At 40.2% G+C, this 23,869-nt stretch overlaps 2 protein-coding genes and 1 long non-coding RNA gene across 3 annotated transcripts; 2 read left to right on the forward strand and 1 right to left on the reverse strand.

Annotated features, from left to right (window-relative positions):
- The first annotated feature begins 141 nt into the window (after positions 1–141).
- LOC130687356 (neurocalcin homolog) lies at positions 142–16,048 on the forward strand. Its single transcript, XM_057510504.2, has 6 exons — positions 142–254; positions 2,458–2,663; positions 14,578–14,720; positions 14,941–15,059; positions 15,397–15,585; positions 15,847–16,048. Exons 3-6 carry the CDS (start codon positions 14,651–14,653, stop codon positions 16,045–16,047), a joined length of 579 nt encoding a protein of 192 aa, XP_057366487.1. The 5' UTR covers positions 142–254; positions 2,458–2,663; positions 14,578–14,650; the 3' UTR covers position 16,048.
- LOC130687358 (neuronal calcium sensor 2-like) lies at positions 9,544–14,432 on the forward strand. The gene is made up of 4 exons (XM_057510507.2): positions 9,544–9,749; positions 10,800–10,943; positions 11,493–11,600; positions 12,095–14,432. The coding sequence occupies exons 1-4, from the start codon at positions 9,639–9,641 to the stop codon at positions 12,296–12,298; spliced, it is 567 nt and encodes a 188-aa protein (XP_057366490.1). The 5' UTR covers positions 9,544–9,638; the 3' UTR covers positions 12,299–14,432.
- A 6,231-nt stretch (positions 16,049–22,279) lies between the features above and the next one.
- On the reverse strand, positions 22,280–23,256 carry LOC130687361 (uncharacterized). The gene is made up of 3 exons (XR_009000126.2): positions 23,169–23,256; positions 22,507–23,098; positions 22,280–22,435 (listed from the first exon to the last, which is right to left on the reverse strand). It is a non-coding gene; the product is annotated as an uncharacterized LOC130687361 (long non-coding RNA).
- Between the last annotated feature and the right edge of the window lie 613 nt (positions 23,257–23,869).

Raw genomic sequence — 23,869 nt, forward strand, 5'->3', positions numbered from 1 at the left:
CAAAATCGTTTCCTAGTCTTATGCTGTCCATCCGTCTAGGTAAAATTTTGCTTGTATCATTATTGCTTTGTTATTCTTTAAAATGATCTCCTTGACCATTTGCGACCGTTTTGTTCCGTAAACACATTTTGGGCGTTAGTTTCGACTTTCACTTCTCAAGGAGTAATATCGGCTGCTATGGTCTTAAAAAAGGGTAGTGTTTTTTCGGTTTTTCGTGCATGCTGCAGGCAAACAATGCAATGTTCTTGACGAAGGTATAACATTATTCTAGTTTTATAGTTGGTTATTTGCTGCTCATGCTCTACATAATTTTTCTTAATCATGTGGAGTATTCTTATCAGTATAATGAAGGAATCAACTACTGTCAAGCACAATGCCTGTATTCATATTACTGGGCTGATTCATCGACATTGGATTTGCTTTGAGCAAATTACTTGACTAATAATGTCCTGTTAATTGTTCCAAGCAATGACCATGTGTTTTCGCATTGCCATTGATGGATGTCTTCACAGTTGCAAACCCTTCCAAATCGTACTGATGAATAAGTTCTTGTAATGTTATCGGATTCTCAAACTTGGTGGGCCAAGGAGCTAATTTTCAAAACACATTAGTAAAAATTTCCTAAGACATGCACATCACAATATGTTTCCTTTAAAGAAACAAATTGTACAAGTTCCTGTTAGAATTTAGGGGAAATAATCAATTCATTAGCATGTCATTTGATTGAAACAACGACTGATAGATTTTCTCCTTTTTGTGGTGACACCTTCCTGTATTGTTTGCAGTAATAGTAATAAATAACCGATTAGCGTAACAGTACCTGAAGTCTGCGGAGGTGATGAACCAGCTTTTGCTAAGGCTTTCAGATACGGTTATCGTAGAGTATCGTTCGATTTTATGGCGCCGAATTTTGATATTTGAATAAAAAAATTATGTTAAAGTTACTTGTAGTAAAGAAACAGCCAATGTCGTAAAATCCGAATCACTCAGCTGTCGTCCTTCTGTTATTTTAGGTTCTTTCTCTTGGCTTCGTGGTTTTATCATTCGTTAACGTTCGCACATTTCACACATGGATCATTTTCCTGAAATTAAGTCGAAAGCATATGTTGCCTGTTCCGTCTTGTGCGAACCGTCGTTAATAAGCTCCCCTCAATTGGGTTTAACTGTAATCGGTCGAAGTACAAAGTCGAGATGTGATTAAACTGCACACGAACAGCTAAGGTATTCTGACTGGAGCAGTTTCATGCTTAACCTTAGTTTAATGAAATTTCGCAATTTGCTTTACGCCTTGGAGTAGCATACGGGGAAACCTGTAACTACTTTAATTATTTCTTGAAAGATAATTTCATTTTCAGATACCGCATCGTGCGACTTTCAGTTTTTGCACAAGACTGAAATGTCTAGTGTAGCTGCCTATTTTCTGAACTATACCTTTTACCGACACAAAAACTTTAACCCTTATTGAACGGAAGAAATGCCTAATTTCTCGTTAATGCAATAGTAGTAGAAATTGATTCAGCGCCGTCGTTCTGGTATGGTTTGTGCTTCTCTTCAATTGTTTCTGAAATGGTGATGAGGTCGTAATCTTCAAAATACCTCAAACTAGTTTGTCGTTAAATTTAGTTCCCCTGGAGCTCACGCCTACCCGCTGTGCATTCGCAATTTATTGATCGAAACGCTTTATCCTAAAGTACACCGACGCCAGACGTTGCCCTTTGCATTTTACATTTGTATTTCTATGCGAGCCTTTTTCCTGGATATTCTTCTACCGCGAAATACGTCTTGCTTTAGAAAAACAGTCTGCACTATATGCAACATTGTTTAGCAATAATGACGTTCCTTGTCGTTTCGTTAGATTTCGTAAGGGTTTCAAAATAATAAATAAATGTCGGATTTTGCGATTTCCAAACTTTTGTATACCACTCCAGGCCGCTGAGTAACATAAAAAAAAAATGCTTATTTTACTCCGAATGTGAAGTTAAAACAAAGTTTTATTTCACGAAACACGGGTAGTTTCAACGTGAATTAAACAGTTCCTTGCTCTACAATTGTGAAGCTAAGATAGTCTCACTGGTTGCAATTTCACAGTTTTGCTTTTTCTTTTCAAGAGTTCCAATTTGATGTGTTAGTAGTTGCATGTGGTATTCCGAAACGAGACACCTGCAGCGAGTTGGCACGCTATCGACTTTTGAAGTAGCATAGTCGTTGTTAGTTGTTGACGTAAGTCTAACCGAGGAACTTCAAGAGTCTATGCTTTGTGAAAGTTGTGTTACTTAAATAGTTCAAAATTGTTGCAAACGACGATCTAGTGCTTTATTGGTTGTATAGACAAAAGAATCCAATTCCAAAGAAAGAAAAATTGGTTATGCACATTGATTGTTTCTGCTGCCTCCTTGACATTAAAAAAAAATTATTGTCTACTGAATGCTAACCGTCCGACTTTTTTTTTTATTGCAGTAGATAGTTTTTTATGAATACCGCGTCGACTTCTAGAGACATCCAGTTGACAGAACATCTGTCAAAGGTAAAAGTGTATCGGTTCTCCGTTCTTCCCGCGCGGAAGCGTTTCGAGTACGCAATCGCAAATTAACATCGACATCATACGTGGCGGTCGCTTTCTTCGTGACTTTCAAGGCGTTCTCAACAGCTTTGCATTTAAAACCGTGAGTACTATATCTTTTTATTTGATTGCTTATTTCTCGAAAATGCGTCAGGTTGAAATTGAATTGAAATGTCGATTGTCTTCCCAACCCATGCCCCTCGCTGTCCAAATCCGATTTCTTTGTATGACATGGCCGGATCTGTACTAATGAGTTGTGTAAGCTTTGTCCATGTGTCTCTTTGTATCTGGGATGATTGGTAAGTTGATCCTATTTGTGAACTGTTTATCTTAATTGAGATAAGAACCCAATTCCAATTTTGGGCTTCTACGTGCGTGGCGTTCAATCACCAACGTTCTAGCAAAGGAAATGGAGGTGATTTATGGGCTCCAACTTCTTTTGCTGCAAAAGCTCGAATGCACTTCATCATCTTGAGTTGGAACCGCTTGGAAATAGTGTGGAATCGATAGGACCAGTGCAATACTAGTTAAAGTAACTGAAATGTTTATCCGTCTCTGTGAATTCACTCGTGCGAGGGTGACATCTTTACCGACAAACGTGATCAGTTGCGCCTAGTGAGTGTTAGTGCATCGTGGAACAGAAAGTGTAACAAACAAGCCAACAGACGTCTGCGGAAGTATGCCCTGAAGGGTAAGCCTTTTTAATTGACCTTAACAGTATTACGAATACTATCGATTGTTTGTAGAAAACTAGTAGTGCATTGAAGTTGGCGATGCTTGTCATAGGTGAACATGTCCTTGTCGTATTTGCTCAATAATTATAACCAACTTTGTGCCGAGTTCCCGGTATTAGACACGAGTGATCCGAGTTAGAAATTTCATTCAGCCAAAAGTCTTTGCCAATCCGATCAACTTGAGCTGGACCGGCAGATTTGCCGTCGGAGTACGTGCCCTTTCTGTAGAAATGAGCGGATACTTCTTTTTTTTTTTCCTTTTTAATGCGTCGTTGCGACTTTCTGTCGAGCGCGCTGCATAGCTTTGAAGTACACAAACCGAACGCGAAAACTGGAAGGAAGAAAAGGGAAATCGTAGCCTCGTGGTTTTCCATTCGCAAAACGTAGCGGCTGTGGTATCGATTTTAACGCCAAAGGCAACGTTGAAAGTATTTCACTGTCGACTCGTTTCTTCGCGATAAAAACTTACCAGTCAACAGATGCCGCCGTGTGGCCTCTTTCTTTTCCGTCCCTGATTATTTGGCTATGATTTCTCTCGCTCACTCATTTTCACAGCGCCTTCAGGTGCGAATCAGATCCACTTAGGCCGTAATAAAAAAAATCAATCCCAAACTGGCGGCGTGGTTATTCGGTCAACTTGGTAAAAAAGTTGGCTCTTATCTGAATCACCATTTCGTATTTGGTAGCCATAAATGATTCGGTGGTTGACAATCGATCGGGGAGAAACGCAGTTACGTTCTTACATAATTGATGCTTGATCATCGAGGACAAATGCACTTTGTTTTCCCCCTTTTTTTTATAGTGCATTCCTTTTGTATTCGGATTTTATGGCCTGTTTGGTGCAACCTGTTCGACGAACTTGTTGAACTGTTAGCGAAAGTGTCTTGAATTTGTCGTACGCGTATAACGAACACATAAAACGATGCTTGTTAACCGAAGGCTGTTTGCCCGATCGTGATGTATTGTCGAATGATTAGTTGCCCAAATGACAACCTTTTGCTATGTTGTTAGAAGCGCCATTATTGGGGGTATACGCTTTGTCATTCGAACATTTTCGTGAGGTAGACGTAGACAGATAGCGGGTTCGGGTTGGAAGCGCCGGTCTTCGTGGGGCTCTATCCGCGAGAGCCCTTGCGCCAGGACGTCGATATGAACCCACTGCAGTGTTGTCAGAGCCTCTTTATGACTAGTGACAGACGCAAAAATCGATCAGCACCTTCAGCGTGTTTCGCTCTACGGAGCCCATTGTTGACCCTGTGGGGAAGGGGAGTCGAGGAAAGGATGAGATGGAACGGAAGTGAAGGAGAAAGAAAAAGATATATATATAACAACAAATAGATATTGAAAGATAGATAAAGCAAGATTGAAACGAAATGCACTGAAGGAATGAGCCGACTCCGTTCCTCCCGCCCGTCCTCCGTATCAGGCCACTGGTCGATTTTGACGAACGAGCTTTAGGGATGAGCGGCCAGTTGGCGCAAGCGCCATCAATCTTGTCTACGTTCAGACATTACGGTTTAATCACGATTCTGTTCTTTTCTTTTTTATCAAGCTCAACTTTTTGTTTGTTTTTGAAATCCCTGTGATTTTTGCTACATATTTCTTTATTTTTTTTCCGTCGCGCATGTTGCACTAAATGCCAGCTAGATAGCGTTGATGTAAAACTGATTTAAGTTGGAGCAGGAAAAAAAAAATTTGCAATTATCGGTGAATTATCAAGCATCTGTTAGGACTCATTCCATCCGGTACTTCTTTCTGCAAAGGCCATCGGACGGAATGTGTTCCGGACAGCAGCCATGCGAAAATTCTCGATGACGGAATGGGGGACGGCCTGTCCGCCCGACCTCTTTGAGACCCGCTGCTGCACCATTTTGTCAAATCTCATTGGAGGCCACTCGATCGTTATTGGAACTAGGAAAGAGCAACGTCTCTTGCTCTCTGTTCTTTTATGCTTTTTTTCATCTAATTTTTTTTTCTTTTCCGCTTCCTATACTGTCTTGACGTCTTTCATTTTCATTGCTGGCCGGTAAAGTCCCTTTCCACGAGAACCTCCCCTCCCCCTCCCCCCGCAACTATCGTCTTGAGAGGTAGATCGTTCAACAGCGCGCAGACAGACGAATATTGCGGGATCACGTCGCTTCCTTATATGAAGCTACCAGTGCTGCGGTGGCGCAGAGCGCTTCGCATGTGTCCCCCAAACAACAGTACTACCGTCCACAGTGGGTGTCTCTCAACCAGTTGCAGTTGACACGTTACATTTTCCGCCTGGCCTTTTTTTCTTTGAACGGCCACTCTTTCTATCGCAACCGCGCCGCTTTGAATCCATCCCGCGTGAAATTTCGGTCAGTTTAACGTCGGCCAGTTGGAAAACTCTTTCCCGGAGCGGAGATCGATACGCCACGCGCGTCTTGGTTTTATCCAACAGCCAAAAGTTTTGCAGTACTTGCTGACGTCTAGCCTAAAACTATTGATTGGACCGTGTTCTTTATATGCTCGTAGTTTTATGGGCCAAGAAGAGGAGGACGCGAGAATAATTAGGGACGAACGCGCCAGTCACACGAAACATGGGGCGTAAACACTAGCCCCCCCCCCCCCCCCCCCTTCAAAAAGTATTGCGTGTTTTTTTATGCGGTGCTGAATCAGCTGCGACCGAAGTAACAGCGAACTAGCGGATTGAATTGGTCCACGCAATTGACATTCAACAACTTGTTGTGAAACATTAAGGTTCGTTCACATGTTTCGCACTTTCTCCATGTTTGCAAAAACGGCTAGAACTATAGCGCGTTAGGCTACAGACTGCTAATGGGCAATTTGTTATATTTGTTGTTTTTTTTCCAAAGTATTTCATCCGGCGCCTACCTCCCGCACATTCCCCCCTCCCCCCGTTCTTGCCTTAAAGTTTCCCTCCCCTTTTTCCCTAGCACCGTGATTCTCTTTCCTTTTTTTTTCGTTCTTTGTACCCACTTGTTCTATTGAACCGCTCGATAGACGATTCTAGCCTCCGCTGTCGTGTTGGTGCTGCCGCAGAACTGTTGTCTGTGATTTCTCTCTCGGTGTATTGCAGATGTGCTCCATGCCCAGCTTCTAGCTGCGAGCGCAAACGTCGGCAAATCAATAATAGAGCGACGCCGTACTCCTGTCTGCATCTGCGTCCCCGTGTAAGGGTCCTCCATTCGGAAGTGCGGCACGCTTTGCCCGTACAACTGCCGCTCCATCATCTATGGTTTTTGTTATCTTACGAAGAGGAAGGCTATGCATACTCGAGAGGATTGTCGATGCAAAGTGTAGGCAGAAGGAAGTAGGACAAACGAACGTTGCTCAAAGACTTGATTGCATCCATGACTTGCTGCAAAAGGGAAGTCGGTTTTAAAGAGAATAAAGGGAAATACCATCAACGGGTTTAAGCAGTGTTTGGAAGTGATCAACGAGAAAAAAGGGAGGGAAAAATATGTGACTTTGTCGCGTAGGTACATGAATGGCGGTAATGTATTTTCTGCGAATTTTTGAATACCAACACGAGCCAGTCACGACCTTCTAATGGATATCATGTCCCGACGCGATTGACAATCAAGACTTTTACTAACGTGTCAAAGTCAGGCGCACGCGCTTCACTAAACAAAGACGGCAAAACCAGTTTTCTTGTTATAGCTTTTTCTTTTATAGAATTTGAAAATAGCTCTTTTCTTGCGACTCTCCCTCCTCCCTCTCTCCCTTTTTTGTTGTAATTTTTTGTTTTCCAAGTTCTTGAACGATTAAAACATGCACGAGGAACGTTTAACTTCAGTACCACGAGCAAGTCAGAGACGAGAGCCATCGATGGTGTTGTACAGTACTGACCATGGTGGAAAATTATGGAGCTCATTTGCGCCTTTCTTCGTTTCTCGAATTTTCGGGTGTCCTTATCAGTAATTAATTGCTTGCTTTTGCCGTCTATTGATCGTATTCCAGAGCTTGAGACACTGTAGATCGTCACTTCATTTACTCGTAATCAATGTGTCGTGTCGGACCTCGAGTCAGGGCGACCCGTTGTTGTCCCATGAATGCACCATTCGTTTGTTCTGGCTTGATGCGGATAGTTGGACGTGCAATTTACCAAAAGATAATTGGAAGTGATTACATCATTGTCAATCTGAACTCTTTTATTCTTGCTTTTGTTATTCTCTACACGTTGCAAGACGCTGCAAACACAGCCGATGTACGTCAACCTGCACGTTGTGCGAGAGCGAACGCCCATCGTACTTCTCCGAACTTCCCCGTGACAGTTGCCCGTTTTCCCTGTTCCAATTTAATGTCATGAATAAATCAAATGATTCTCTTCGAAGCATAGATAAATCATTAGGGTCAATGCCTCCACTTGCGCCATGTGCGCGCGAGAGCGATCCATACCTATAGGCCTATATGCGAACGTCATATTTCTACAGCCTCTCTTTTAGAAAGGATTTTGTCGCCGAAAGTGTCATTGATATTAGGATTGAGTATCTAATTATAGCCTTGCTGCGTGCAAGCGGCTACCGTCTTCGGGGAAACGTGAGATGGAACGTGCGTTAGGCCGGCTCTATCGCGGTTGTCGTTTGCCATGCAGCAGTTAAATAGATTTGTGATGTCGTGCGTGTACGCTTACGCTGTGGTACGTCATTAAAAGGAAGTCCGTCAACCAACAACAGTGCAGAGCATCTTGCAGTGTATTCTTGTCGTGTTTTGCGTGAAATCGATTCACGATATTCCGCTGATGCTGACGGCGCGTGATGGACGCAATGCTTTCATTAATGCGCACCGTGATGAGAAAAATTGAGCGTAATGATCTATCGAATCAATTTATTCTGATTCCAACATATTGCATTGCGATAATGTGTGCGCCTTTGTTGCGATGAATTGCTAACCCTTTTCCGCGTGATGCATACCCAATTGTCTGCTTGATCGAATTCAGCTGTTGCTTTTTGGCCGATTTCCCCTTTTTTTTTCCACGTCAACATTTCATTATAGCTTGCAAAGGTTGTTGATGCTTCTTTCATGCGTTGCTGTGTGTTGCATCCACTATTACAGCCACCCCCTCCTCGCGCAATGCTGTTCGATGTTTGGGCAAATCGAACAATGTCCCACCTCCCGCAAGTAACGGGGGGTTCGTGGAAAACAAGCCAAACTATGGATTTTCGACCTCATATTTTATTTCCATTGACCATGCATTCCCATTGTGCTTAAACCGCCCGTCCGAGATAATGTTTACGATAAATTTATCGTTTCAGTCTGTCTTAGTTTTGTTTTTCTTTCTTTTGATCGCCTTTTACCAGTCGACTCGTGTCGAAGTTCCATAGCAATATAGTAATCCATCTTATGACCCACCCGTTGCACGCTAGGGGAAAAAAACCGGCTACTTTTGTTCCCTAGGCACATCCAACACCCACGTTTGTAGTCCCATTGCGTCGTCGTCCTGCTTTGGTGCCTAGCGTGATGCGTTGCGAGGCAACGACACCGTTGGGTCCCGTCAGTACTTCCGTCAGTCGCGTGCGAATCGTTGAATCATAGCAGCGCAGTTATTATCGTCTCATAAGCTCCAATAAACTACCGTCGAATCGGCTTACGAACAGCTACTTTTTCTTATAGAATAAGAATTCAGTTTTTTGTTTCTCCAAGTGGCGCGTGTTCAAAATTTCGTATGACCTAATATGCGCGTGCGAATGGCAGTTTGGCGATGAATGTGTACCCCGAATGCGCAAGTCATTGAAAAACATTCCGGTCGAGTGCGAGAGACCAGTGTCCGACGCATTGTTTTGCTTGCATTTTCCCAGCCGGTTGGATTTGACATTCGAGAAAGGATCGAGCCTTGAGCAAATAGTGCACACAAGTGGTCTCGCAGACAAACAAGCGCGTCAACTCTGCTTTAATTGGGGAAACAAGCTCACCAGCAGATCTTGCTGTTTTCATTCAGTGCACGCGTTGGCTGGCAGTGGCTAGTTTACCTCGTTTCTCCCTCCCTTTTTTTTTCCTCTCTCGTGCTATCTTTTCTACTTTGGATGTGCTTTGGTGTGGACATCTTTTTCGTTCGTTGCGTGTCGTTCAAAGTTTTCTTTATCTGCCTGAAACAATAGTTAAACCTCAGATAGAAAACGTGCTGAGCTCTTGAAGGATTTGTGGTTGCTTAGTTACATAGGTAGATAACGGAGATAGCGCGTAACCTTGTTTGTGTATGCATCGAAATCAATCGATTTTTTTTTCGATCTCTTACTCTTCGTTTTTGCATACCATATTTAGCTGTTTGGAATCCGGCAGCCGAGTTGAGCCCGGTGTGTTGAACGCGAAGGCGGAGATCCTTCGTTTTGCTACAAAGGAAAAAAAAGAAGAACATCATGGGCTGTTTCGGCAGTAAGCAAAAGATCTCCAAAGTGGACTTGGAGTATCTGAAGAAGCACACTCGCTACGACGAGGCTACCATCAAAGAATGGTTCAAAGGTTTCCGGGTAAGTCATCTTCCTTTATTTTATTTTATTTCTGTTTTTTTTTTTTAATATTTTTTCTTCCTTCATATCTTCGCTTTGTACTTGTATTCTTTTTCCCTTATGCGCATACTAATCGGTTGCCATGGCTTTCAACATTGGATTGTTGGGTTGCGCAAAAAATAACAAAACTCCTCTTTCTTTAATCACTTGCTTTTTGTTTTATTATTTATATCCCCCTAATAAAGATGTGTAGCCATTCGCGGTTATTGACTTAATATTTCGGTTTCTTGCTTGAAAATCGCTTGCCTATCCCGTGGCCCATTTAATTCATCGTTATAGTGATGCATTTGGCGAGACTCTGTTGGCTTGGCAATTATTGTCGATGAAATATGACAGCAGTTTCATGCGGCTTTCCTTCCGTTCCGTGTAACACGATGCGGCGCTGCAATACCCCTCATCTGCATTCAAGAATGACGTGCATAGCTCCACTTTCATCCCCCTGCTTCTCGCTTTCGTTGGCTGTATTGATTCTTGGTCGTGGGTCTTGGGTCTTGGGAGTTCTTCTTGGGGATGTTGTATGTACGAGCCAACCGGACGTGGTGTTGGGGGCGACTGAAGAGTTTACGATTTTCGTAGAACGGTGCCTTACACGTAGATACTTCGATTTACCACCAGCCCCTTATTTTTTGTTGCGATCAACTCGTATGCTGTCTGTGAATGATGCCCTGCCTTGGTCTGCTTTCTGTCCAAAGCTTTGCCGTCTTTGTTTGCTCATAAATGTGGAGAAGATCCGTCTTTTTCGTCTAAAAAGGATGACCTATTCTTTGACTGACGAAAGACGGCACAGCTTGTCTTTGTAATCCTTTCTATTGTACTCGGGAATGTTGGGCTAGTGGCTTTTAGACGTCTTTCACCGTCCTCTTTGCAACCCGGTTTGAGAGCAACTGTTGTCCCCTTTTGTAGACTGGTTGGCGTACGCTTAGTGTCAAATAGGGCTAAATGACGTGACGACTTGAGTTTTGTTCCCATTCCATTTCTCATCTCTTTATTGTCTTTATTGATCGTTTGCAGCAAGACTGCCCGAGTGGGCGCCTGACGCCGGCCAAATTCGTTGACATGTACAAAATGTTTTTCCCTAATGGGAATGCTGAAGAGTTCTGCGACCACGTCTTCCGAACGTTCGATCGGGACAAGAACGGATTCATCGATTTCAAGGTGAGTTTTCGTTCACGTTTTCGATTCATTGTATTTGGAAAAAGCTCGTTGTGCCGCTATCTTCACGGAAACGTGTCGACATGAAATCGGACGTCCCTTGTTCTTCGTTACGCAAAATCTAGCCCTGGATTAAGGTTGTGTTCACACGATTGGAGGACATTTAGTTGGCCACAATTGCTAGTCCTTTACCGCCAAGATCAGTCACTGAAAGTAGAGCAAACTTTTGCTGTAAACGGCATCATACGGTTGTGTAGGCAGGAAATTGCCAGCACAGATTTTCGCGGCTGATTGCACCCGTCTTGTCAGCCCGATCAAAGTTTCGTTATCGCCTGGTTAGATGTGGCATTAGTTGATTTCATTAACAGCGTCTATAACAGGAAACTGTGGGTAATAATGATGAAGTGATAAATGACGTGGCTGGGCAATTCCCTGTACTTTTTTTTTTTATGTAGTTCAAACTTTTATCATATTTTCTTTTGCCATGTCTTGATATCGGTCTTCTCTTTGTTTTATCTTTTTTTTTTTTATATAATCCGTGCCCTCAAATAGGAATTTTTGTGTGCGATCGACGTGACGTCGGCCGGAACTCCTAACGAAAAGCTCCAATGGGCGTTTCGCATGTACGACGTTGACGGCAACGGCTCCATCGATTTGCAGGTAACAAACATGCGCACACCAGCGGAGCGAGTGGATTCAGTGGCTCCACCCTTGAGCCAATCCCTGTTTGGTTCCCTCTTTCCACGTCTGCCTTGTTTGCCCGTCTTCAAACCTAGTCCGCCTCACTTCTCTCCATCCCTTTCTTCCATTCGTTTTATTTTTCTTAAAAGATTCGCCGTCTTTATTTCTAAGCAACATAAAAAATGTATGTCGTCTTTGCTGCACCGAGTTACAGTACCTGGGTGTTTCGTGAGGGTTGCGCATTAAAACGTGGGATGTCGGGTTAGGAAGTAGCTAAATTCAAAAGTAGGAAAGGGTTGCAATGCCTAAATGTCAATAGTAGTTTATTTAATTCCGTAATAAAAAAGTTTGGTAGTTACCTAATGGAAAACAAAGGGAAATGGTAACATGGCGTTCCTCCTACGTTTCTACGTAGACCCCCCCCCCTCTGTTTGCCTATTAATTTGTTTACATTTTTCGTGTTGGTACCGTAGGAGATGACCAAGATTGTGCAAGCCATCTACGACATGCTTGGCAATAGCTCCAGCAGCCGGCCGCCTGACACGGCAGAAGAACGCGCCAAGAGCATCTTTGCCCGCATGGACGAAAACGGCGACGGAAAATTGACGGAAGAAGAATTCCTCAAGGGTTGCCTACAGGACGAAGAACTTTCCAAAATGCTCTCGCCTGGATTCTAAACGCATTCCCACCATTTTTTGTACCAATTGATAACCCCCTCTTTCTCGTCTCCCAATTAGCAAACGCATCACAGTCAAAAGGTGGATAGTGACCTGAATCATTTCGTGACATTATTCTGTATTTAAAACAAACCACAACATTGGAATCCCCTTAGAAACCACCATTTTCGGCTTCGCCAAATGAATGAAACTAACGATACATCGGTAGTTTCAAAAAATTTTTGTTCGGATCGCGAACGAAACTCCTTCGATTGCGCTTGTCGCTTGGACTTTCCCGATGACATGCATCGCTTTTGCTGCTCGTTTTCCGCTCTGCTGGCTTGCGGCCAATTGCTATCTAGCCAACTGCATAACAAGATGTGGTCATATTCACTTCGTCACACAGCTGGAAAAGAACAGCATTTTTATTACGTGGTAGAGAAGGGGGGAAAGGGCAACTACCCGATACGCAAAGGGTAAAATTTGAACCGAATTTTTACGGATTCCTTTTCGAAGATTATGTCGGCCGAGTTCTTCTTTTTAACAATCAATGCACCGTTAGCTTTCTTCTATTTCTCAACATCTTTCTTTCTTAAAGGAAATTTTCTAAAAATGCCTCGATTCGTACTCCTGTCGATGATTAAGGCCGATGGGACATTGTTTCGATCGCCGAATTTTAGTTTCCCTTAGTAGGCCCTACGGTGCTTGTATTTTGAATTTCGAATTTGGCGAACCAAAACCGATGATTGTGACCTCCTCATCCAACGTTTACGAGTAATGTACATAATGCCACATAACAATCGCCTATCTTTCTTCTACGTATTCTCTGGCGAATTCGCACATATCGTAGAATTCTAGTCGACTTGTCTAATCCTAGGCGTGATTGCGTTCTTTTTCTTTTTTCTCTTTTCTCTTAGCAATCTATTCAAATTTGGAGGTGTGTGTTAATTACCATGTAGGCTACCTTACCCAAGAGGTACTACTAGTGAACAGCAACCACATCCAGATTCCTAGACTCATTTTTTCCATAATTTTTTCGTTTTCTTCCCCTCGTTTTGAATTTGGACGTCTTAATAATTTTGCATTCATTTTTTCCCCCTACGTTTTCTTGACATCGGAATCCATTTTCCCCACATTTAAGAATTCAGTTGATATCTCTGGAAAAGTATGCCATAGAAACGTATTGTTTTGCAATGCGCAGTAATCTAATAGGCTGACAGTCATGCGAGAAGAGCGTTCTTTTCTCTGGGTCATACTGTCTGTCTGGATGTGCCATTTATCGATCGTAACCTTTATAAATGATTGTTAAATTCATCCTAGACGACATTGACAGCGACTCAGTTACCGCTTTCGCAAAAGTCATTGTAGCTGTCCCGAAGGAAAGAAAATCCCAAAGATTGATTGTTCCGCTGGTACGTTGCGAATTTTGCTTCAATTTGCCAATTTTCGTACAAATCGCAGAACGGATTTAATCGTGGTCACTTAATTCATTATTTTTCCTTTCTCTTTTTTGCCCATTTCCGACTAGCTGTCATTTAGCAACCCTTTTCCGGAGAGGTTTTGTGCGTTCCGATTAGCCGTTCTAATTGAGGACTTTTTTGGGGTATGACTTCTTGTGCGATCTAAGCATCTTTTTTTTTTTTTTTCTTCTCGACTTGACTTTCTTCATTTTTTCTATTGTACTTCAGTGGTATCTGCCGGTATTGGCAATCCCTTATTCATTTCCTTCTAAACAATAACAATAACCCCCATTTCCTCAGCGACACTCGTCAGTTCCTTTTCTTTTTCTATTCCTCGTCATTTCCTTTCTTTGATTTTTGGTTCATTTTCGTATCGCGATTTCCCGTCCGTTTTGGTACATGGTTCTCTTTTCTCTTTGAGTTTTTCATTTCAATTTAGTTTTCTGTGACTTGTTTCCGCTTTATTTCAACTACACAATTCATTCTTCATTATCAGCTTACCTCTAAGCAAGTTCATTTGTATGCTAACACATTGGAAGCTGCGCGTGAGTGTTGGAATAAAAAAACTTATTGTCGTTCTTCCTTTTTACATGCAAAACATCCAGCCCCCCCTTTTTGAATCTTTCATTCCATTTCCATTTGTGTCCCGGTGACCCCACAACTGTACGTGTGAATACATTTTCTGATCCAACAAAGGTCGGCCTTCTGAACCCGACAATCGACATTTCTCTCTCCATTTCGAGTCGCCTGATGTTGTACTGTTTGTTGACTGCTTTGTTTCCTGTGTTGAAAAAAAAAACATGTGCAATTAATGGTTCCAAATTCAATTTTTAAAATTAGAAATCCAGCGGAACAAAGGGCCCATCTTGCAGGTGCAACTTCATCGTTCGATTTCTTGCCGAATCCCTTCAGTATGGGGAAACAAAACAGCAAGTTGAAACCAGAAGTGCTGGAAGATCTGCGCCAGAACACGGAATTTTCAGGTGCGTTTCCTATTCTTAAATGTTCAGTTTTTTCGTCGTATATTTCGCGAGCTTACTGGTACGTGCGTGTACGCCAACTAAGCTACTTAATCATGCCGTGAGAATGGATCCTATTAGTTGTTTTGTGCAACTATTACACTCTTCACTTGTTACGTATCATTTAACGAATATCATTGTACTGTTCCTTCGTTAAAATGCGCCATTTTTTCTCTTCTCTTAGATGCGGAAATCCAGGAGTGGTACAAAGGATTCCTGAAAGACTGCCCCAGTGGACACCTTAGTGTCGAAGAATTTAAGAAGATCTACGGCAACTTTTTCCCATACGGGGACGCATCTAAGGTATGTTTACAATAGTTATGTGTCATGCTCGGCATTCCCGAATGCAGGCACATATACAATACCTAAACTCATTGGGGAATTTCATGTCGTATTACAACAATAATTGCAAATAGTATCACAATGCCCATTGGCTTCCCATGTAAATGAAAAGCCATCAAATTGGGAACGTATCTCAGTAAATTTGAGCTTTTGATCCTATTTAATTCCTGGTATGTTTATTGTTATAATACTCTTTGCTAGATCTTGCTCCCCAACTTAATTTAGCGTAATACCAAGAGTTCATGACACAAAATAGTATTAAAAATAACGAGTAACAAAATATTGTTTGTTTTTTAAGTTCGCCGAACACGTTTTTCGAACTTTTGATGCAAATGGGGACGGAACAATTGATTTCCGGGAATTTTTGTGTGCCCTGTCGGTCACATCTCGGGGCAAACTGGAACAAAAGCTTAAATGGGCCTTTTCGATGTACGATCTTGACGGAAATGGATACATCTCGCGACAAGAGATGCTCGAAATCGTTACGGTAAGTGGTTTAATTTTTCATGTTTGGTTGCCATAGAGTTGTTTGCTGGTGCATACCATGGTGTTATGTAGATTGGGCTTACATGTTTCCTTAGCACCTTCAAAATTACCGCCGGCCTGCGATTTGTTATACGTCGTGTGGTATTTCTCCGAGGTTCTAATTGAATTTAGTTAAATTCAATTGCCGCCTTGTGCTCTGCACGTTTGATTTAACTAATTTACATCGGAATTCATTGTTATCTCTTGTTGCTGAATTTGATAGGCGATCTACAAAATGGTGGGTTCCGTGATGAAGATGCCTGAAGATGAGTCTACTCCCGAAAAGCGGACAGACAAGATTTTTCGCCAAATGGATAAAAATATGGATGGGAAATTATCGCTCGAAGAGTTTATCGAAGGAGCCAAAAGTGATCCATCGATCGTTCGGCTTCTTCAGTGCGATACTCAAGGAGCAGCTCAGTAGCGTTAGCCCATCAAACGTATAGCACCAAACGCACCGTATACAACAAGACTATTTATCAATGGGTAAACACTACGATATGTTTATCGTTTTTCTTTTGTGTTCGCATCAAATTACTTGGGGACATAACAATACTAGAACAAAGGGGATACAAATCCTATCCTTGTCGTGTCGAGTGACTAGCAAAGTATTAGGCCTAAATTCATCCAACGGGAAATTTGCTTTCACAGACTCAAAGTCTTATAATGCGTTGGAAGAGCCCCCCGACATTCTAACATTTGTATTGCTGAAAAAGTTGCTTACGAAATATTGATTTTGAAATCCAGACGCCACGTAAGTATTTAAAATTCTTATCGGAATCAATTTAAAACACCCCGTGTTTACGTAGACATCACCAAAACTTGAGGGCGTTTTTAAACGTGCAACTCATTTACAAAACGTATCAAAAGACCGATATTCCTACCCCTGTTTCACAAATTTAAAAAACAAAAAACAAAACAAACTATGGTGTAAAACGTTGTTGTAATTTCTCGCCTTTCAAGTGTAAAAAAAACTACTTCAGCAGGTCTAAGGTATTTTACCGAATTATAAGATATGATATTTATACTCTGTGCTCGTAATACCATTTCCGACTTTGATTGAAGTTGCAGTTTTCATTTTTCACTCGTTTAGATTTGTTAGTCGACTGAGGAAGCGACGCTTTCTGCTTACTTAAGCGTATCTATTGAATTTGTTCTTCTCGTAGCATGTTGCGACATTGAAACTAAGGACTTTCGGAAAAGAAAATTTTTTCCTACGTTTAATAATCACTGTGTTTTATAAAAATGCATTTTTTCTGTTTTCTAATGTTGTTCTATGTTTTTTCTTCTGAATACTTGTTTTAGAGAGGCAGAGAGAGAAAGAGGGCGAGAGACGAGGAGCAAGAAATGGGCCTAACAGCTTGTGGTTTGTCCGTCTGTGAGAAATAGACCCTAGACACAGATATGAACATCCCTACCCTTCGCATCTCGTCACCTCTTCGTTGCACCAACTTGAAAATACAGATATATATGTCGCTGCAATGTGGAGGTTAAATTGGAGGCACCTTTATTAATGTTTTCTGGTGCAAGACTGCAAGTAGTTATTCAAGTCCTTTGTCCTTTTCATCATTAGTGTGCGTTATTATCTTTGCAGAGTTTGTCGAATGAATCTGGAGAAACTGGTGTCCCATGGGTGATAACCAATTGTATAGCTTGTTCTTGAATTTCAGTTTTTGATGGTATTTAGTTTTACGTAGTAGTCTACCGTCATTATAATGACACCGTTGGTTACGATTCGGCCTGGGTACATATTGTCAATCATATTTACATCAATCAAGGTTTCTTCCTCTCTACTTGACTTCCAATTCTTCGTTGTCGTGCTACAGTTACAAAGTTGTATTGCAACATGTAAATCGTGAACAGCTCTCTACACAGCATGCCAAGCAAGAGTGAACAAACATACGAGGAGACACTTCTAAAGAAAGCACGATAGATAGCATATTCTTTAATAATTACTTGCGGTGGTCGGTTTACTTTTCTCAGGTGCGTGTTCAATTTTTTCGATTCTTTTTTTTCAACTATGTGACATGGTGTTTTTGCAATTTCGTCTTTCCATTTATTTTATTGCCTATCTTTCCGCCTTCTTCAGTGTTTGGGACCCCTTCCTTTTTGGGTGTGTATCCATTCTCTCAAAAAATTTTGGATTTGATTGAACCCCGTCATAATTCCACCTGAGCAGCCCCAGCTCCAGAAAGACGAATGAAAGCTTTAATTATAAGCTGAACCCACTTCAAGCTATGTCGCTTTATCTTTATCGTGAAATCCAATGCATGTTTTCCTTAAACTACAATTAATAAACATATGAAATCTGGCATCAAGGACGTCCTATTTATTTTTTGTTTATCAATTTATATATATGTTTTTTGTTCATATTTAACGAGAAAACTAATCCAGGAATTGAAATCAGCGTTCAATGATTATTCCATGTGATTTTCGTTTAAGTTTATTTTTCAATTGGACTTATAGTTTTTGAAATAAACACAAAAAATGACCGTGGGAATTTTGCCTCTAAAACCTGCAAAAAATGACACTCATTAGAATTGGTTGAAAATCACAGGATATACTCAAAATTGAATGCTGATTACGGGAAAATTGTTATTTTTTTCATTGAGGGAAGCGTTTTTTAAATACGCCGTATATTTCAGATGTATCGCGCAAAAAGACTAGCGCGCCAGTACGTGATAGCGCTTCGTACTTACTTTTTCAAAAATGACCAAATTTGGCTTAAAATGCATGAAATGGATTCAGAATTAAATGCTGATCACGGAAATCAAGTTTATTTTTCAATTGGTCTTATAGTTTTTTAATTAAACGTAAAAAACCTAAAAGAATTTGGGCGCTACTAAGCAGTTTGTTTTCTTAAAATAAAACAAACGGCTAGTTTAACGAGAAAACTAATCACGGATTTGAAATCAGCGTTCAATTTTGATTATTCCCTGTGATTTTTATCGAATTCCAAGAGGTTCGGTTTTTGGCCGATTTTCACAAAAGTGGTAAGGCTATGGCCTTCTCACTTTTTCATTTTTGGCCAAATTTCAAATTTGGCTTAAAATACATGATTTCGATTCAAAATTAACTGCTGATCTATATGGCAATCCGTTTTACACAAAAAAAAAAAAAAAATTCACCAAAAAAAAAAAATCACACTTTTTTCCTTGTTTCCGACACGTAGCCATCTACCGCTCAGACTCGTTATTACTGGCGTAGGCAATTTCAGTCCATTGGATGCCATTCGCAGTTAGTTCAGTAGCGTGGATGGAGAATAACGCGTGGCTGGAGGAACAATTGAAAAATGGATAAGATAATACAACAAAAGGATGGTAAGTATCAACATTATTATATTGGTTTTCAATTATTAATTATTGTTTATTAGATCAAATTATGAAGCTACAGGCCCAATTATTGGAACAACACAAAATATTAGATAACAGCAAAGCTAAGGATGGTAAGGCCTAATACGTAATGATTCTATTTATTTGCTTTTATTCATTTGTGTTTTGTAGCTCAAATTTTGAGTCTACAAGCTCAGCTAGGGGAAAAGAACAAATTGGAACGGAACAGTTTCCAAACAGTGAAGGAGGTTTTTCAAAACTCTTCCCTAACTGAACGTGAGGATGAGTTGGCATTAGGCGAACACAGTCAGGTACCTAAACTTTTCAAATAAGAATTCAAAATAAGTATAGAATTTTAACAAACAATTATTTATTGTTTAGTTATTCAGTCCACCACCTGACAGTGTGTTAAATTTAAATTCTGTTAGTGCTGCACTAAAAGAATCATTAGTAATAAGTCCATGCAGCGAAGGAAGTGAACAATTGTGGGACCGTATTTGGGCTGAAAAATGGGTGTGGTACGGAAACCCAGAAATAGCACGAGTTCAACATAAAACATGAATTAGGTACTTTTCGGTTTTATGTCTATTGAAAAAGTATTTTTAATGCTATTATTTTGCATTCACAGAATTTAATGGGGGATCAAGTCAAGTCTGGAAGTGTTACAGGATGGAAGAGTAAACCTACAGATGAAAAAAACACAGAGTGCATTACCATTAAGGTATGAGGTAAAGTAATAGAGTATGCACATTGTCTAATGAGAAGTACCATCTTGTGTTAATGAATCCAGTACAACAGCAATCCTTTATAGTTCTGTCACAGCTAGAAACCTCAAATAATTCTGCTTCTCTGTCTAAAGAACAACTTGTCCTTTACGTTCAGAGTGTTGGGGAAACTGGGTACTTAAATGGCCCTAAAGATGTTTTAATTTTGCTGCCATTGCAGAGATGAACATCATACATGGACTCTTTAGGTATGAAAGGATTTTTCTTCAAATAATTTTAAATTTATGATGAAGAATTTCTCCTCCTTTTGCCAACCAGGTCTAATCTACCAAAAAAAATTTTATCCAATAGGAAAGGATTTTCATGTACTGGGAACACAACTATCAACAATGCAACATTGTACAGGTGCTAGTTTATCATTCAAGAGCCTTATACAATGATGTTAATCTGCAATTTGTATGTCCTTCCCCAAGCTTGCACCAGAAGTTGAATCTATGAGTCATGTAAGTTACATGATCAACAGTTGATATGTTTAACGGTGTTGTTTTTCTTTTCTCAATATAGGTTAATAGTAACATTTGGATCTGAAAAGATTCTTGGTTGGGGCAAGACACTGAATAAATTGTATTGATTGGATGGATGACATGACATTGCTATACTTAATTCGGATTCCCCAGACGGTATTTGATATTTAAAAAATTGAAGTGCATATCTGGGCTCCCTTCTTTTCTGAAGCCCCGTTTCCCCTTGACTCATAATAAGCCCGTAGGGGGTCATGCCCCTACTGTACGGTATATATAAAAACAACATATACCGAGGTTTGGAGGGCTCTGGCCGGAAAGGGGACGTGGGGTGCCGCTTCGTCCGATGATGTGTTCACGGAGGGCGATGTGGCTACCCACAAATCCGAACTAAAGGTTAATCGCTCCTGTAAAAATGTTCCAAATCTTCAGCTCTTCTTCCGGCTTCTCTTAGCCAATCACCGGGTAATCTCCCCGGTGGGTCAACAAGGCAGTGTCTCCCCCTGCCTGGGTTGACGGCAACTTTTGAAAGGGCTATTGTGCCTTTTTAAAGTTGCAAAAATAATTGTGATGTGCAGAGAATTGTCAATAAATTTTTTTTTATAAAATTTTTTTTCAAAATTTGTTTCCTTCATTGTCTGTGTTAGCTTTGTTCACACATTGCATTTATCAATTTTTTTTTTGGCTTTGCTTTATTGGTTTTTGTCACATTTGATGGTAATGTGACGGGTATTGGTTTATCGTTTATCTGTAAGCATTCTATTATTATCCAGGGATCGAACCCTGGATATTCGGCATACCTCGCCGATGCTCTACCAATGAGCCACGAATCATATGATTTTAAGTTGGCTTTTTTTTCTAGTCACTTGTGGACTTGCATTTACACTTAGAATAAAACTGAAATGCAATTCTGCAATATACTCTTCTACATCATTCTATTTCATTTTTACACATGTACTGAGGTTTGAACCCAGGGTAACACGTATCGCAGATAAAAGCTCTACCACAGAGCTAAGAACCTTATGTAAGCAATAGAAAGATAAACATATAGTTGTGAAAGACTGCATAAACATCCTAGACGATAACATATGATATGCGATAATAAAATATTTAGATATATCTCGTGGCTCAATGTTAGAGCATCGGCGTTGCACGTCGAGTGTCTGGGGATCGGTTCCCATACGAGTAAAACAAAATACAAAATTACTTCATAAAATATCCAGATTGTTCCTTGAATCTAAGTTGAAGAATTCAAAGAGTGTAATAAATAATACTTACAGATAAACGATAAACCAATGGAAACAATGCGTACCATCAAAGGTGACAAAAACAATAAAGGTGAATTAAGCAAGCTAAATATAAAAAGTGTAACGTGTGAACACAGCGAATACAAACAATGAAAGAAACGAATTTTGCAAAAAATATCTTATAAAAAAAATTTTATTGACAATTCTCTGCACATTACAATTATTTTTGCAACTTTAAAAAGGCACAATAGCCCTTTCAAAAGTTGCCGTCAACCCAGGCAGGGGGAGACACTGCCTTGTTGACCCACCGGGGAGATTACCCGGTGATTGGCTAAGAGAAGCCGGAAGAAGAGCTGAAGATTTGGAACATTTTTACAGGAGCGATTAACCTTTAGTTCGGATTTGTGGGCAGCCACGTCACCCTCCGTGAACACATCATCGGACGAAGCGGCACCCCACGTCCCCTTTCCGGCCAGAGCCCTCCAAACCTCGGTATATGTTGTTTTTATATATACCGTACAGTAGGGGCATGACCCCCTACGGGCTTATTATGAGTCAAGGGGAAACGGGGCTTCAGAAAAGAAGGGAGCCCAGATATGCACTTCAATTTTTTAAATATCAAATACCGTCTGGGGAATCCGAATTAAGTATAGCAATGTCATGTCATCCATCCAATCAATACAATTTATTCAGTGTCTTGCCCCAACCAAGAATCTTTTCAGATCCAATGTTACTATTAACCTATATTGAGAAAAGAAAAACAACACCGTTAAACATATCAACTGTTGATCATGTAACTTACATGACTCATAGATTCAACTTCTGGTGCAAGCTTGGGGAAGGACATACAAATTGCAGATTAACATCATTGTATAAGGCTCTTGAATGATAAACTAGCACCTGTACAATGTTGCATTGTTGATAGTTGTGTTCCCAGTACATGAAAATCCTTTCCTATTGGATAAAATTTTTTTTGGTAGATTAGACCTGGTTGGCAAAAAGGAGGAGAAATTCTTCATCATAAATTTAAAATTATTTGAAGAAAAATCCTTTCATACCTAAAGAGTCCATGTATGATGTTCATCTCTGCAATGGCAGCAAAATTAAAACATCTTTAGGGCCATTTAAGTACCCAGTTTCCCCAACACTCTGAACGTAAAGGACAAGTTGTTCTTTAGCAAGAGAAGCAGAATTATTTGAGGCTTCTAGGTGTGACAGAACTATAAAGGATTGCTGTTATACAGGATTCATTCACACAAGATGGTACTTCTCATTAGACAATGTGCATACTCTATTACTTTACCTCATACCTTAAGGGTAATGCACTTTCAGTGTTTTTCAACTGTAGGCTCACTCTTCCATCCTGTAACACTTCCAGACTTGACTTGATCCCCCACTAAAATTCTGTGAATGCAAAATAATAGCATTAAAAATACTTTTTCGATAGACAAAAAACTGAAAAGTACCTAATTCATGTTTTATGTTGAACACATGCTATTTCTGGGTTTCCGTACCACACCCATTTTCAGCCCAAATAAGGTCCCACAATTGTTCACTTCCTTCGCTGCATGGACTTATTACTAACAATTCTTTTAGTGCAGCACTAACAGAATTTAACTTTAACACACTGTCAGGTGGTAGACTGAATAACTTAACAATAAATAATTGTTTGTTAAAATTCTATACTTATTTTGAATTCTTATTTGAAAAGTTTAGGTACCTGACTGTGTTCGCCTAACGCCAACTCATGCTCACATTCAGTTAGGGATGAGTTTGGAAAAATCTCCTTCACTGTTTGGAAAGTGTCCCATTCTAATTTTTTTATTTTCCAATAACTGAGCATGTAGACTCAAAATTTGAGCTACAAAACACAAATGAATAAAAGCAAATAAATAGAATCATTACATATTAGGCCTTACCATCCTTAGCTTTGCTGTTATTTATTTTTTTGTGTTGTTCCAATAATTGGGCCTGCAGCTTCATAATTTGATCTAATAAACAATAATTAATAATTGAAAACCAATATAATAATGTTTATACTTACCATTTTTTTGTTTTATTTTCTTATCCATTTTTCAATTGATCCTCCAGCCACGCGTTGTTCTCCAGCCACGCTACTCAATTAACTGCTAATGGGATACAATTAACTGAAATTGCTTACATGCCTGTAATAACGAAACCGACTGATAGATGGCTACGGGTAGAAAAAAGAGAAAAAAGTGCGTTTTTTTTTTTTTTTCCGCCATTTTTTTTTTTTTTTTTTTATGTAAAACGGATTGCCATATCAAAATTGAACGCTGATTTCAAATCCGTGATTAGTTTTCTCGTTAAACTAGCCGTTTGTTTTATTTTAAGAAAACAAACTGCTTAGTAGCGCCAAATTCTTTTAGGTTTTTTACGTTTAATTAAAAAACTGCGGTT

Source organism: Daphnia carinata, chromosome 4, assembly GCF_022539665.2.
Source record: "Daphnia carinata strain CSIRO-1 chromosome 4, CSIRO_AGI_Dcar_HiC_V3, whole genome shotgun sequence".
Lineage (NCBI taxonomy): Eukaryota > Metazoa > Arthropoda > Branchiopoda > Diplostraca > Daphniidae > Daphnia > Daphnia carinata.

Coding starts and splice junctions, on each gene's coding strand:
- LOC130687358 (XM_057510507.2), top strand. CDS start 9,639: ATGGGCTGTTTCGGCAGTAAGCAAAAGATCTCCAAAGTGGACTTGGAG. Junction 9,750..10,799: donor AATGGTTCAAAGGTTTCCGG/GTAAGTCATCTT, acceptor GATCGTTTGCAG/CAAGACTGCCCGAGTGGGCG. Junction 10,944..11,492: donor ACGGATTCATCGATTTCAAG/GTGAGTTTTCGT, acceptor GCCCTCAAATAG/GAATTTTTGTGTGCGATCGA.
- LOC130687356 (XM_057510504.2), top strand. CDS start 14,651: ATGGGGAAACAAAACAGCAAGTTGAAACCAGAAGTGCTGGAAGATCTG. Junction 14,721..14,940: donor CCAGAACACGGAATTTTCAG/GTGCGTTTCCTA, acceptor CTCTTCTCTTAG/ATGCGGAAATCCAGGAGTGG. Junction 15,586..15,846: donor AGATGCTCGAAATCGTTACG/GTAAGTGGTTTA, acceptor TGAATTTGATAG/GCGATCTACAAAATGGTGGG.